Source organism: Xiphophorus hellerii, chromosome 19, assembly GCF_003331165.1.
Source record: "Xiphophorus hellerii strain 12219 chromosome 19, Xiphophorus_hellerii-4.1, whole genome shotgun sequence".
In the NCBI taxonomy this organism is placed as follows: domain Eukaryota; kingdom Metazoa; phylum Chordata; class Actinopteri; order Cyprinodontiformes; family Poeciliidae; genus Xiphophorus; species Xiphophorus hellerii.
This window is the reverse complement of record NC_045690.1, coordinates 10,071,487-10,087,569: the sequence shown is the minus strand read 5'-3', so window position 1 is coordinate 10,087,569 and position 16,083 is coordinate 10,071,487. Positions and strand designations below refer to the sequence as shown.

The 16,083-nt window shown below is 41.5% G+C and overlaps 1 protein-coding gene across 2 annotated transcripts in view; it reads right to left on the bottom strand.

Annotated features, from left to right (window-relative positions):
• The window catches only part of LOC116708992 (AT-rich interactive domain-containing protein 1B-like), a 194,655-nt gene extending 185,306 nt beyond the window's left edge, over window positions 1-9,349 (bottom strand). For both annotated transcript variants that reach the window (XM_032547194.1, XM_032547195.1), the window contains exon 1: window positions 7,837-9,349. In XM_032547194.1, the coding sequence (XP_032403085.1) occupies window positions 7,837-9,027 (1,191 nt within the window). In that variant the 5' untranslated portion in view covers window positions 9,028-9,349. The remainder of the gene's footprint in view (window positions 1-7,836) is intronic.
• Between the last annotated feature and the right edge of the window lie 6,734 nt (window positions 9,350-16,083).

The window sequence follows — 16,083 nt, the reverse complement described above, 5'->3', positions numbered from 1 at the left end:
TCAGGAGGGGGCAAGTTGTGGGGTTGGAGGAGGTAAAGGGCACCACCACTTGGCCTCATGCCCGCACAACCTTACACACACACACACACACACACACACAACCACGCCGACATACTGTGTGTGTTCAAGACCAAAAGCCCAAATACTTTTTCTTCGTCATGTCGCTCACAAGGTTGAAGTGGGGAAGCTCCAGTGGGAGAGGACTTTAACTGCAATGACATTTGCCAGAGTTCTCTCCCTGATTTTCTGTTTCTTCCTTTTCTGTTTCCGTAAAGTCATTCAGTCAAATTCCTCAGAAATCTGCATTGGTCTGTGTGACTCAGGTCAAATATGCCTGTATTTCTAGATTTCCAAATAATAACTGCTTACACAAGTCTCTACAAATGTGTGTTTAAAAAAAATAAAAACATAGTCCACAATATATGGCTGTTGAAAGACTGTAGGTACCTGACCGCACAAACTTTTAAAAAGTCTTTCTGGACATGATGGCTATCTGAACCAGTATCGGCATCAGGGTCTAATACTGATGCCATTCTTGGATCTTTCTTTGGATTGGGGACATCAGTCCATCCACCCAAGTTCTTTGTTGATGGATTTCCTGTTTTGGCAACTTTTACAATAGAGGTTATAGGTGAGCGATATGAACTAAAAGTTTTATCACGATATTTTGAGGAACTTTATTATGATAACGGTAAAAGTGACAATAAGAATTATTTATTACTTATTTTTTTAGGCAACTGTATGACTCACTGTGTATCACAGCAATCATAGCCCCACAAATGCAATTAACGCTCTTGAAAAACATTCCCATTTGTAATGCACTTCTTAAGGACCCCTGTCATGTAAAGAACTATTATTTGTATCACTAAGCTGCACAGCAACTCTATTTTCAAATTTATTGGTAGTTATTGATGCTTTTATTGAAGAAAGTAGAGAAGCTGGTATAACTATCAATCTCAACAGTAAAGAGAGTTTTGGGGGGTTTTAAACATCATTAATTAGAATTTATTGTGAGAACAATAAATCAAAATTCTTGTCATTATTAGAAATTATTCACAATAAATGACAAACAATATGATAAATATCTACCCCTAATAGAGGTTTATACTTAGAGCTAATAATTAGCTGCAAAGTTAAACAATAAAAATCATGGCATTGTCAAAACTTGCATTTTAACACGCTTTTGATAAATACTTAATGTCATGTTAGCAAAATTACCCAATGCTTAAGCATACTGTACACGCAGAACCTGTCACAGAAAGTTGTGTCAAAATGTTACTATAGTAATAATTATGCTCTACCATTTAGTTTTATTCATTTTACATCCATGTGCTCAAATCTCTCATATAAAAATCAATTTAGTTGTACATCATTTTACGATAATTTAGTATTACACCCTCCATTAATGTTGGTTGTTATCCCTCCTTTAGGTCAGTTGACTTTAATGATCAAACCAGAGCAATGCTGAGGGTTTTCCTACATGTAAATATTAATTATTAAAACCATGATCAAAGGTTCTTACATTAGGCTACAAAAAATTTGCATCATCCATTTTGGATGGGGACAAATTGAGGCATGATCAGAATAAAGTGTCCTGCAGAAGGCAGCTCAAATGCACACCTCAAAATGTTGGGCACGAAACATCCAAAACTACCCAGATACAAAATGAAGGAGAGGCAAAATGAGCTGAACTCTACAAAATAGAGGCTTCGGAGGTCTTAAAGAAACTTTGTTTTGACTTGAGGCCTGTTTTCATCTCGAGACGGCAAGAACACGGCGAGAAATGCTAGTCCAGAACTCCAGAAATCTATGCCAGCAGAAAAAAGGCAGCTACCACATTTCTACTTTTGTACATTAACCACACCCACTTTAAATTTCAAGTCAATCATATAATAGCTGTGGGACCACTGGAGAGGAATTTGCTGCCAGGAACAAGCTGAAAGAAACTCACAAATCACAGTTCCCAGAAAGGAACAATGTTATTTTTTTTCTTGCAGCACTGGGAGAGAGTGAAAATGTCTTTGTTCTTGGAGAGCATGTAGAGCTCTTTATTGAGCTTTCAATCTCTATTTGCCATGAAGCATATAGGTCTTGACGATGTTGCCAGCTTGTTGGAAGACTCTCACTTAAGGTAAAAATATTTACAATAACGAAGGAGCTGTTACAGGAAGCACAGCTAACTGCTGGTGCATACAGGCAGTGACAAAAACACTAGCAGCCAGTTGGTGGCCCAAAAATTGCAGAAGATAAACAATGAAGCAGCTTTGTGTTTAAAAAATACAATGAAGAGAGATCTACTGTTTTTCAAGTGTGGAAAATAAATCTCAGAACACAAAACTGATAATCATTTCATTCTTGCTTTTCCTTCTTCTTCTCCTCCTCTGATTACAGAGTGCATTATCGCCCTCTATAGGCTGTAGCGGAAACAGTAAAACTCAAAGTGAAGCGTGGTTGTCCAGCTAAGCCAAAGGTAGTATGGACAATGGCGGATGCTTGTCCAAGTGTGTCACTTTCATGGAAAAGGTAAAGTATGTTAAAGCCTCAACTATCATGGCTTTTGTAACTTTTCATATTAGCTTATAATATGTCATGACCTAAAACTATTGTTGAAATAAAAGCAAAATATAAAAATATCATAAAAAGTAAATATTTACATTTAGATATCAACACTGGATTGGGAACTAAAAAAGCTGGATCTCAGAATACCTACTCCTAACAAATAAATATAGTTAAATGATTCACACAAATAATTAATGCATACATACCATAAGTGATAAACAAGACTAGAAAACCGTATAATCAAAAGTTAAATCTTCCATATGAACCATAATTGCTGTTCCTCAAAACTGCTTTGTTTTCTGTTTTTCTGCTACCTCCCTCACATCCACAGTTCAGATAAGACGGAGCTCAGAAACAGCTGACACAAAATCACCACCCGCTCGAAGTAATTAAACTCTCTCTTCAGGGCATTTACACACTAACATTTGACTCCAGGGCAAGTAATGAGTGCACAGTGTAGTAAGGCAAATAATAATAATAATACTAATAATACACGCGCTTACATCCAGTAATATAACTGACCTGGTATTTTACTTATTTTAAAATCTGAATTAATTGGTGTTTTGTGGAATGCACAGGCAGATCAGGGATAACCCCTGCCTGCCAATTACCTACATGGTTTCCCTGTTTTATCCACTCAGATGAAAAATGCTGCACGCGGCCTTATCGGACACAACAGAGCAAATTTAAAAAATTCACTCCACCGCTAATCACCACAGCGCTGTCTGGCCAAGACTGAGATGTAAACAAAACAGAAAAAACAAACGACTGATAGGAGGAGGCAAGGAAAGCTGGTCTGCTTCGTGCTGACAACGGAGGCTTTGGTGCGCTCGCTCTGGCACAGACTATATAGAAGAGATGTACCGAAACAGAAACTGTGAAGGAAAGAGTAAGACATTTGATGACCAAACATCATGGGCTGTCCATCTGATGCAGAACATAATCCATAAATTAAATTCCAGCATCCACGGTCGGGCACATCACTATGCACGAGGCTGCCTGAGATAGCTGCATAATACAAAGTGACATTGATGCATTGCTCCCATTATAAAGTCTTTGTTCATATCACACTAATAATTCATAAGACAGAAATGTAAACAGTATGCGCTGCAGAGCACTGCGAGCAGGGATCATTTCAAGGTAAGCACATTACCAAGAATGGGACTGGGTCTAGTCTTTGATATAGAGCTCCACTGAGCTTTGATTTACTTTCTATTCTCAAAACACTAAACAAAATGGTGATAAATTAGAGGGAATCATAGATGCTCATTCATTTTTATTTTATTGGGTCAGATTTTCAAAGAGTTGCTGTTGTAATTATCTAAGCAACAACACTATTTCTCTCTCATTAGTCTCTCATTATTATCTGCTAATTACTTTTACTGTTTTCTAGCTCTGATTAGTTTATAACAGACAGACGCTTATTATAAGGAATGTTTCGTTGATGATGTAAGCTGAAATAAGTCATTAGGATTGCACATATGGTGTTAAGAGTGGATCACTGCTACATATTGTAGGTGAATGCTGTAAGTGAGAGAAACATAATAGAAAAAGAGAATCAAAGTACTCTGATTTAAAGCTAAGCTACAAAGCTATTTTCTGAGGATGCATAAACGAAGGATTAAGCAAATTAAGAAATGAGGTGCAAAATGGCAAAAAAAGGCAAGAAGCCGGCTCTACCTGTATTTAGAAAGAAATTCTGCCCCCTATCAGATCCAATTAATATCAGCTAGTTTCTTCCTAATTGATCGGCTATAAAAACGTATCCAATTACCAGGTGATTACACAAAAAAGGACCTCATGATTGATTAAACCACAGAGCTCTGTGAAGACCTTGGCAACTTTATTGTAGCCAATTACACTGATGGTATTGGTGGCAGATGTATTTCTAAACTTCTGAATGGGGCCCTTAATTCAGCAGCCGAAAAAACATCCCTTTCAACAATAAACCAGCGACAACAAGGTATTGCTTACAAACTTTCTGACAGGGAAGTCAAGATAATAATCAGAAGAGTTTGGTGAGAATTTTAGAAAATCCCGGAATTTGAATAAACAATAAGTAGTACACGTAACCCCTATTAATGGTCAAAATGCAAGACTCCACTCCACTGCTAAAACGTCAAAACTTGTTCAACGATGGCTGCGGAATGTTTGGACAGGTCAATAAAATACTGGGAGAATCTAGTCAAGTCACCTGAGAATAAAATTGACATGTTTGATGTTACTGCACCATATGTGGAGGAAGATGGCACTGCACGTAACTCTACACAACTACATACTAATTGTTTAATGTGGAAGAATTTGAAAATGAAACAATGACTGTACGGATAAATGACAACTAGTTTCTAACTACAGCAGGTATCTTGAAGAAGTCTTTACCAACAAACTGGTCTCAGGCAATTATACAATGTATTTTAATAAGCATATTCAATACTAAATCCTTGTGTCATTTCACTTTGATGCATTTAATTTGCACTTCTTTGCATTTGTGTCAACAGCCCCATCAGAAACATTTTCACAGAGAAAATTTTGACAAGTTCAATACTTATTTTCCCCTGTGCATCTTGTCAAATATGCCATGTGTAGCTAAGGTGGGTTCCTGCAGGTCAAACAAACACAGCAGTTCGGTTTTCATTCTGTTGAGTGGCCACAGGAGCAAGTGCATAGGTGGTGAGGTGGGGGTGGTGGTGGTGTAAATGAGGGACGCTTATTTTGCTCACAGCAAGCTCCTGTGGAGAGGTAGTGGGGAGGGAAATTGAATTTGAAAACAATTGGGGGGAGGAGGGTGTCAACAAGTGACAGACTTTGAGCTTTGACCAAATTTGCTCTGAAGTGAAGCGCAGCCGTATCAGTGTGCCAATTTGGAACCAGTATTATGCACTACATCGCTCTGCTTTTCTACACATAGCCTGTCAGCAGCGTACAGGAGAACAGCGCTCCTGCTCCTGATATGAATTAAACATAGGGATGTTTGGAGCGCAGATATACTGCTCCTGGAATGTTGCAGGAGTTAGGGAAGAAAACAGCACCTTATGCGAAAGCACCAACTCCTCTGAAGGGTAGGTTTCTTTTAATTATCCACACCAAAAACTGAAGCTGGAAACTGTGTTAAGACTGTTTCCGAGCATCTCAGCAGACAGAATCAGCCGCTAATAATCATAACGCAAAAGAGTTAGACTACGCTACGTTTCATGGAATAATTTTATACAATCAATGGAACAGCAAACCCGCCCACGCTTAAACCATTCACCTCATTTTCTCAGCACCCAACACAAATTGCCTTTGATTGAAACAATGTAGGCTAATGAACTACTTTTGTTTCCACTGGAGGCAGACAGTATAAGCTGCGCTCAGCCTCCCTGCCCTCCAGCTGCCCAGATGTGCCATCCAGCAGCGCATATAATTCGCTGCAACAAAAACAACTGCAGTGAAATGGCTCTTCATAAGAAGGACATTGCCCAGTTTTACTTCAGATTTCCAAACTGGCATTGGCTCCACCAAGATTTTCTGTCCCCCATTCCCAATCAAATGGACTTGCATGCATACTATTTTTTGGATGCATTTAGGAGAGAAAATGACAAACTTCATTGAATTACAAAATGTAAGCATTTATCTGTATACTCAGTGCCTCCTGGCCCCACCCACACATAATAGTATGATCACATATTTAGGTCAGAAAAAAAATCGAGCTACAGTATTTTGAAATCATTTAATACAAAATTTTAAAAAAGCATGTTGTAACATATCAAATCACTCGATCTGTGACATATAAATACAAGAAAACAAACTATATAATAATTCAATTTATATTTAAACTACTACTACTTTAATTTATTTTTAAATCAGAGTTAGATTTCAAATGACTATGGAAACATACCTAAAACAATCAAGAAAGCCTGCTATTTTTTATAGTGTACCATTCAGTGAAGATCAGTGGTGGCACCATCTGACCACCCATGACAAAACTTTTTGGAGACACCCCTGTGAACTGGCAGCTCCAGCAGCCTTCAGTTTGTGTAGAGCTGACAGAAAGTCTGTGAGCTATGAAACCGTCCATATCCCAAAACAAAGCTGCATAATTTGACACATATATTCTTTAAACTGCCATAAAATTAAAAATATTTTACTTAAACTGTGATGCCATAATGACAACGACAACAATAATTTACAAAATTGCCCAGGAAGTATACTTTAAGTGTGTGTAATATAATATAATAGAAATATAATAAAAATGTGTTAGCCTGTTCTAATTCACAGTTTCCAAGATATTCAGCCAGATGAATGGAAGTCTCACTGGAGAAGATCCTCACACCTAACAAAGATGCTAGGTCACAGGGATCGGTTTAAGCATCTTAATTACAGATGAGAATGAGAAAAATAGAGATTTATTGTAATTGATATCAATAATGCAACTCTGAACTGTGAAACTGATAAAAAGAGAGAATCCTCAGAAATTACCATGAATAAATACGTTTTAAAAATACTATAGCTGCATACGTATTTAGTAATAACATAAATCCTCCAACGTGAAATAATCTAAATGAAATATAAGCAGTAAATGCAACATCACAAAAGCGTAATGGCAAAATCCTGCAAGAGTCCCGTTTTTCTCCTGAACAGATTCTGCCTAGTGGGGCCACTGGGAGCCAATCAGATGGCAGGCTGGATGTCAACTCGGAGAGCTTTAATACAGTTTACCACCACTATTCAAATTGTGAGCAGAGCTGCATGGGAATAAACCGAGCAGCGTGGATGCGCTCCTGCTCCACACGGGGGAAAAGCGCACGGAGAGAGGACGGACGGTACTTAAGGGGCGCGGTTTCAAATTGGCTTATCGAAACAGGAGAAAAAAAGAAAGAAATAATTGTAAAACACATTTGATTCTGAATCGTTTTCGTTTCTACCGAACTATCGCATTTTGTGCCATGGACGCTTTCAGCGGGACACGTCGTCAGCAGGGGCGTTTCGCAACGTGTCTGACAACACGTCGGCAGAGTTTCTACATCTGTGCGATAAAACTGCAATAATACAAGATATGAACAGCTAATGTGAGAACCAAATAATTGTGTAAGCGTAAAGCTATGATTGCTTAAGAACAAAATGAAGTGTTTCCCTTTTTGTCTTTCACATCGACCCCATTTTGGTTGCAAGAGCTGAAGAACAGTAAAAAGTCAAAACATTGGACGGTAATAACATACATATTTAACTCAAACTTGCAACTTTGGAACAAACTGCCCATGTAGTTCACCAAGGCACACCTAAACTCCCAGAACTCACCTGTGTTCTGCCGAGGCCCTGCCCTCCGCTGCCTGCGTTCATTGAAAGCGGGTGGTTCCTCTGCTGCCCTCCCCAATGGCCAGTGCTGGCTCCATATTGGGGGCCCACGTCTTTCCCCAAAGCCATGCCCGCCTGCTGCTGAGGCGTCGGGCTGCCGTAGTCCTGATAAGCACCTCCGTAACCCCGCATCATCGGGCTGGGGGACGTGAGCAGCTGATTGAGGGTTGGCGTGGCCCCTGAGGGCCCCTGCTGCTGCTGTGTTTGCCCCGGGTACCTCTGAAACCCACCCGAAGCAGGGGACTTGCCGTGGGTCGCAGAGGAGTTGCTGCCCATCATCATGTTGCCTGGTTGCCTGCATCCAGAGGAGCCAATCATCCCGTAGGCCCCTCCGCCGTAGCCCGCCCGGTACGCCGGGTACTGGCCGTACTGGCTGTTGTGGTACCCCCCTTCATTGGAGTCCTGAGTTACCCCCATTCCACTGCTTTGTTGTTGCTGCACGGCATGTTGATCATAACACGGCCTTGAAGTGTAAAAGCTGTTATTAAACTCAGAGTTGTTAGTAGGGGGACCCAAGTTGGAGTGTTCAAACCTGGAGCCCATCATCCTCTCCGTGGGTTTACAGGTGAGGTCCCCCTCACCTTTCCCCGGGCCGTGCTGCTGCTGAGTCTCCTCCTGCCCGACCAACAGGTTCTCCTTACCACCGTGCTGCTGGTGGTCCACACTTCTGTCACCCCGAGGGGGCTGCCCGTTGTTGCTGTTGTTACTTTGTCGCTGCTGATGTGGCGCAAACTGGCCGAACTGCGGCGGCGGTGGCTGCTGCTGTTGAGGTTGAGGCGCATCTCCGCTCGCCGCACATTTGAGCTTGTGGTTCGCGATCAGAGCCGCTTCCATCGGGGAAGTGTTTGAGTTTGACGCCGAGATATTAATCCCGGTCTTGTCGTGGCCGTCCGGAGCTTTGTGCGCCGCGGAAGTTGAATGGACCATGCTGCCGAGCTCGCCTCGGCGGTGATGGTCTACATTATTCAGAGTTCCATCGCCGGCACCCAGCATCTGTCCGCTCCGCTGCGCGGTCCCTGCTCCTCCACCTCCTCCTCCGGATTTCCCCGAATTGAGCTCCGGAGCCAAAGCGCCGGATAATTTCTTATTTTTATTATTAGTTCTGGTCGGAGCCGATGCCACTTGCGCAGCCATGGTCACTCCAACATCTCAGCGCGCAGTGACAGCAAGCCCCGACCAGCCTTGCGCACAGAAAATGACAACAGGGGAAGGAGAGAAACACAATCTGAGAGCTGGAAAAAAAACAATACCAAAAGAAGTCTATCTTTTTTTCCTATAACGAAGGTTTTGCTGTGGTCAAATGGTGAGGCTTCATGTTGAAAGTTTCTCTGCCAGCTTTGAACGAAACTTTTTCTTCTTCTTCCACCCCTCTCCGCCTCGCCTCCATCCCCGGTTTTCTGTAATGTGTAGCAGCGTCTCCCGGAGCCTTGTGGCCCAGCATGGCATGAGAGAGAGCGGGCTCCACCAGCTTATCCACCTCCAGGGCTCCGGCGCTCTTCATATGGAAAACCTGGACTGGAGTAGTAAATCATTACGCACTAAATGTATGCTTTTATTTCGTCTTAGCACCACTTTTAATGGTGCGTGTATTTTTAAAAAAGCATAATATAAAGATAAAAGAGTGTGATTTAAAATGCGCTTAGTTTAATAGTGCAATTTTAAGGTTTTAACAGTTTTATTAGGACCATATGGAGTCAAGAGGTTGTTACCGCCTCTTCATCTGAGGCTCACTTTATGTTTTCACATCTTAAGTGGCTGGTTGTGTTTTACCAAATTACGCACCAACATCGCTTTAACCGCAGCAGTCACCCAAATAAACATAAATAAACGTCAATGCGAAGTTTTTGCGAGTCACCACTCCATTATCCAGATCTGCTTTTACCTCCCCTCTCCCGCTCCTCTGTCCCTCAGCTCAAGCCGGTTTCTCTGCAGCTCCTACAGCAGCGGTCGGACACGCAACCGAGAGGTGTGCAATCAAGCTGCCATCAGAATAAGAATGTAATTACGCCTCGTAGCATATGTAAAGCTGCAACATTTCAGCTTTCCTCCACAACACTTTGCAATCGCGTCATTGCAGCTATGCAAATTTCAGTGCAATATAACAAACAAGCAAAGATGCAATAATCAGAATCCAGACAATCACTTCAAATATTCAAGATTATTTGATTAGATTAGATGGAATGAGGTCTGAGGTCAATTTACAATGGCAATTTACAACATCTCCTAAAGGAGGGCCACGGGAGGCAATAGTCCTGTCTTTTATAAATACAATATATTTTTAATAACATTTGTTTAGAACTTATCAGCTTTAAATAATGTGAAACTGGAGCCAAGATTGTATAAAGGGATCTGGAAGAGCAGGTCATTGTATGACTAGCTAGCTGGAGGTTCTTACAAGTCATTGACACCCACCATACGAAGAGAAACCTACAATGGTCATGGCTAAAGTAGCTGGCTATTCATACTGCTGTGTGCCAGTATCTTAATGGAAAGTTAAGTGAAAGGAAAACATCTGGCAGAGAAATGTGGACAAGAAACGGAGAAAATCAGAGTCTCTTGAGAGTTAAAGGAAACTATTAAAGACTTCAGAATTCACAAGGTGTAGGCTCAGGGTGGAGTCAGTGCTGTGTGTTTCATCACATCCAGGATATTTATCTGTCATCATCATTGAATTCCTATCCTTTATCCGCTCTACATACACTTGTGGGATAATATAACTTCCGAAATGTTATAAATATTAATCTGAGTGTGAGACCTACTAGTTATCACTCCCACTAGTGATAACATAAGTTATCTACGCCACATTAGGCGCCTTTTATAAAACTTCCTGGAAACACCCTTGTCACAATACATTGAAATGTAAGAATGGAATTGTAATAAGAATGGATCTTCAAGCTAATCCTCAGATGAGCCTTATTTAAATAGATGACTGCATTCCTCAATTTCCCCTCATAAGATTTTTACTTTTTTCAAAGAGAGACTTGTCTGAACATCTAATAGAAAAAAATAACCGCGGGCGGCAGTGTTAGACCACACAAAACCAAAGTCTACAAGATATTCTATCCCATCAATAGTATTTCAAACATGAATGTAAAATAGTGCTTAGTAAAGAAGCCAGGGTGTCTGTTGGGACTTGAATGAGCAGAGGGTCTGCTTTGATGAGATCAGATGCATTTGATCAACAGAGGGAGCTGCAGATGAAAGAGTGGAGGGAGGTGGTGAGGGTAGGAAGAGAGGGGTCTTTTTAAGGGGGGTAGAGGAGAGTTGTGCTGAGGATGGCCGTGATAATTATGATTAGTGGCTGTGGCTGGAAGAAATGTGAGAAGAAGATCATTCTGCCAGTGGTAGAGGTAAAATAGATTACCATTATTGACATGATGATTATGGGTTGAGGTAGTGACGATCAAATCATTCTTGCTTCATGTCACAATTTAGTTTCCTTATAGGAGTTTTGTGTTGGATGAGTCACAAGAAATCATGTCCATGACAATGGGAAGACCTCTGCTGGAGAAACTGTGTGATTACAAGCAGAGGGTTAAAAAGATAGAGCATAAAACAAATTTTTTGGTGTTAAGATTCCCATCTTACATCTTGCTTGTCAAATTCATCGCTCTCGAAAATAGTATTTTACAGGATTAGTAACTGTTACTGAAAACAGCGTCATTGAGTCGTGGGTACTATACAAGCTTCTTCATCCTTAGTGTTTCGGAAGGTGATAGCAAAAATGGGAAAGTATGCTTTTTATTTTGGTTTTGCATGATCTAGATATAAATATCAAATTTATATTACTACGCAACATCAAGAAGCTTAATCCCACTTTTCCAAATAGAACTGACTCACCAGAGACAAATAAAGAAGAATGACAACCCTGGAAACCTTTCCCAGCTGCATACCTTTATGAGCCCATATGGCACAAAATAAAAGCAATAACACTGTTATGGTCCAACTACAGACTCTATGGTGTTCACTGGCCCAGCCTACAGCATCAACATACCAGATGGCTGTTTAACTATAGGGCACGCCGTGAAGACATCACATTAACAGCCTATTTACATGTGATTGTGAAGAAGAAACCACACAGGTGATGGAAAATGACACCAGCGCTTCACTAAATGACTGTTTTTGTTGGTTAAGAGCTAAAGTATAGACATTTAAGTCTGATCCATACAATGTATACATGACATATCTGGTTCTCATCAGCCCCCCCAGATCAAAGCCTCAGCCCTGATTTGCTGAAGCTACGCTAATGCTAACAGTAAGGGGACTTGGGGCATTAGCATATTCTATGATGGCGCCCAGCTTTTTCAGCCGTTGCCTCGGCTGCAGCTCTGGGTGTGCCGCGCTGTAGCTTTGCAGCTCTAATTTCCCCTTTCTCGTTCATTAAAAAAAGCCCACTGTTCTCCTATTAATTCGCAGACACACTGACGTGTTTGAAAGCTGGGGATGTGTACGCGACGTGCGCGTATGTGTGTTTGGGAAGGAGGGAGGTAGAGGAGGGCAATGGCTCAGCGCATTTGCATTTATGTTTAATTTATAACCTTCAGGGGCCCCCTGATGCAGCAAGATTGAAACAATAACTCCAGACAAACACAGGGAAGAGTGGAGGAGGAGCCTGAGGAGGGTGGATGGAATTAAAAATATACAGATATGAGATGGTATGCGCTTTGGAAATGTGTGTCTGTACACTAAGGATGCTGTTGCAGTATGTGCAATTTCCATGTGCATTTATATGAGAATTGGTATTACTCATCTGCATCAAGGAGTATTTGAGATGCACACACACACACACCCACGCCCACGCACATACCCACATGTGCACACGTGCTGACAGAGAGGCAGAGGTCTCCAATCCACGAGGGGATAACATGCCACGGTGAGTGTCTGTCAGGAGCAGAGCTGGAGCCTGTTCTGGGGGAGTCTGCAGGGATCTCCCCCTTTGCAGCACAGCAGACAGTAGCAGCAGCACAAGCTTGGCCAAGCACAGAAAGTGGGTCAATCCAAAACACACACACACACGCGCCAACAGGCCCGTATACACACACGCTCAGCTTAAATATATGCGGCCTCTAATGTCAAAGAGTGGGCGTGTTTGTAAGAAAATAAAGAATGCACAGATGAATGCGTTCATGGGAGAAAGCATAGCAGTTTACTTTGCATTAGTGATGTTAGAGGGGGTGGAGAGTGAAGGGAGGCTTATTTGAGACGGAGGTTAGATGGCTGCTCGGTAGAGGAGAGGAGGTGTAGCTGAGACAAAACGTAGCCAGCCATTGTAAGCATACCGTGTGGAAGTGCATCAAATTGATCCATAGTCTTTTCATTTCAGGGTTGGGTAAATAACAGCATTTGCATTGATCATTCTACACAACCAGGCAACAATGGTCTTGGGTAACTTGAATGATAGCATGTGTGTGGGTGTGGGCGTGTGTGTGTGTGTAAATGTGCCTGCTAGCAAAACACATCTCTTATTTCGCTACTGTTCCTTGCGGAGTCGAGGGCCTCAGCAGAGCCATACAGACGGCTATGATGGATAAAATGTTTTCAACAACACTTCAGAAGAGTGGATGCTATTGTGTCCGCCTATATACCGAAACACAGAATCACAGAATTCCCAGGACGCCGCATGCTCTATTTATGTGTTATGAAAAACATGACTCAAAAGAAAATCGGAAAACAGCCCTGCTCCACTTTCACTGTCAGCTATCATGTGAAGTGTGAAGAAGAGGAAGAGGATGAGAGTGAGAAACAGGGGGAAAGAAGAGTAGACTGGGTTTTTTTAATCCACAGATCCTTTCCTGATAGTGACAGGGGACTGGGCTCTCAGAAACCCCTCAACCCTGCATCCCTCCATCCGTTCCTCCCCCCACCTCTGATGCCTGTCACTGCTACCCTCTCCCTCCCTTCTCCTCCCGACTGAAGGAGTGTGTGAAGTGTCCCCCGAGAGGCACTGACTCAAAGATGGTATTTACAAGATCCACACTGAGCCCACTTTTAACTGCCTGTGAAGAACTTCTCCCGCCGCCTTTGATGTGCCAACCTAATGGGGAAGAGCTTGCCGGCAGTCATTGCATATGTTAGCGAGGCAATGTGAGCTAATCCGCTAGCATTGCAAGGTAGATTCATGCTGCTTGCAGTAAATGAGCTCTTCAAATGCTGTATGACTTTGGTGCATTGCTGTCTTTGGAAAATTTTCTCACCAGCAAAAAAAAATACTGACATGTTCTGTCAACTTATACAGCAAATCACAGAGGGCTGAAGCAGAAAAAAGCGCATTGTACTGATTTTACAGCAGACTTATTTATAAGTTGGTAAATACCCTCTTATATGACTGGTCAACACTGAATTCCCATTGTTGCAAAAGTTTATACTAATATACTTTTCTGTTGTTGTAAATGGTGTTGCAGTAAATAAAGTGAGTTGGTTTAGCAACATCCTCACCCAATGAAAACTCTTTTACAGTAGTAAAAATTTTAGAGTGGTACAAAAGACTCATTGCCAGTTTTTGCAATAATTGACTGTTGCGACAAAAGTTGACAAAACTAGTTATTCAGTTTAAGAGCCAATTATGTATCTTTTCACATAAGGCCAGGTTGGAGTACCTTTTTTCTCCTGAAAAATAAAACCATAATTTCAACTCTCCATATTGTTTTTACTTTGGTTGTTTTTGTATGATATAAAAGTAGTTTATTTCAGTAATTCAATTCAATATTCTGTCAGGATATTTTATCCTGACAGACACAAAGAGTCATTGGAAAAGAAGCTGGACTGAAGCATGTTAATAAAAAAATTCAGTGGAAGGAAAACAAACAAAAATATTTCAAAACACAATCAATTTAGATTAGGATTATACATAATTTGAGTCCAGTTCTGCTCAGCAAGCCATAATTTGGGCACCTCTGGTCTAAGATCAGATGAATCTTTTGATTTATTTAATGTCATATTATACAAAAAAAACACACAAACCACCCTCATTGGCAAATCTGCAGAGGCAAAACGCTGATGCTCATCCAACTAAGTTTTATCATTAACAAGGGTTGGAAGAAGAGCTGATTTCATAACAAACAGGCATTTGGAATGATTTTGAATTAGGCTAATTAGGTTTGTGTTTTGTTTGTTGCTCAGGAGGCGTGATCAAAGTGATATTTCACCAATTTGTGTCAGCTTGGGAGCAGAGGAGAAAGAGTTCGGAGAACAGTGCCTATTAAATCTCCTCAGGTTTGGCGCACCGTTGCGTTAGGGACGGTAATCAAAACAAGAGAGTTATGAATAATGAACAGCGTTGATCAGAAGGAAGCAAAACAGTGAGTTTGTGCAATATTAGTGGCTTTGTTTGTAACAAGACTGGATTCAGGGCTTCTGCAGATTCACTGTAGGTTCTACAGTTCTACATGCTTAGGTTGAGTGGCAGGAGAGAAATGTTAGAAATTTGGATGGCTTGACCCAGGAGCTCAAAGTCTGAGTGCAACTGGCTGTTTTGATCTTATCTAATATTTATGTATAACTTCCTTGATATTTTCTTCGCTCTGTGAAGCGGTCTGCTTTTACAGTGTTACACAATGATGTCTTAGAGGGGCAATGATGAAGATCAAACGAGGTCGGAGCTCAGAGTACAGAACGCATTCCCTCTTTTTCTCTCTCTCTACACAGCCTGCGAGGAAAAGCAGCAGCAGGCTATCTAATACTTTGTGATTGAAATACATGCTCCACTAGACTGCAGCATACACTCTGATCATATTTGTATTTGTGTCTCTGTCAAAGGAATATGGGCACAGAAAGAGAAAACGCTGTTACCATTTCAGTATGTGCCTCGTCTACAGAGAGTATGATTCTGCAGAAACATTTATTTTGGGGTCTTTCACGGCTGCCACAGAACCAATCAAGGCTGTTTGGATCAGTAATGGCTACAGTTGCTTTTCACTATCTCTCCACAAAAGTCAAGTGTTCTCAACATGTTATTTGCCCAAAGTGGCCTTGTTCCAAGGCTCTATTGTTAGCCTAATGGAGGCAAGATGACACTAAGACTCTAATTATGGACGCCAACGATCAGCCCTGATAATATTGAGAGTAAAGTGGGTAATTTGTGGCTGTTTTGTTGAAGGGCTGTGGGTAGGCATAGAAAAAAAAGGGGGGGAGGTGGGGTGGGGGGTGGGGGGGGGTGGAGGTGGTGAAGAGAAGAAGGGTGGGGGAAGTTGT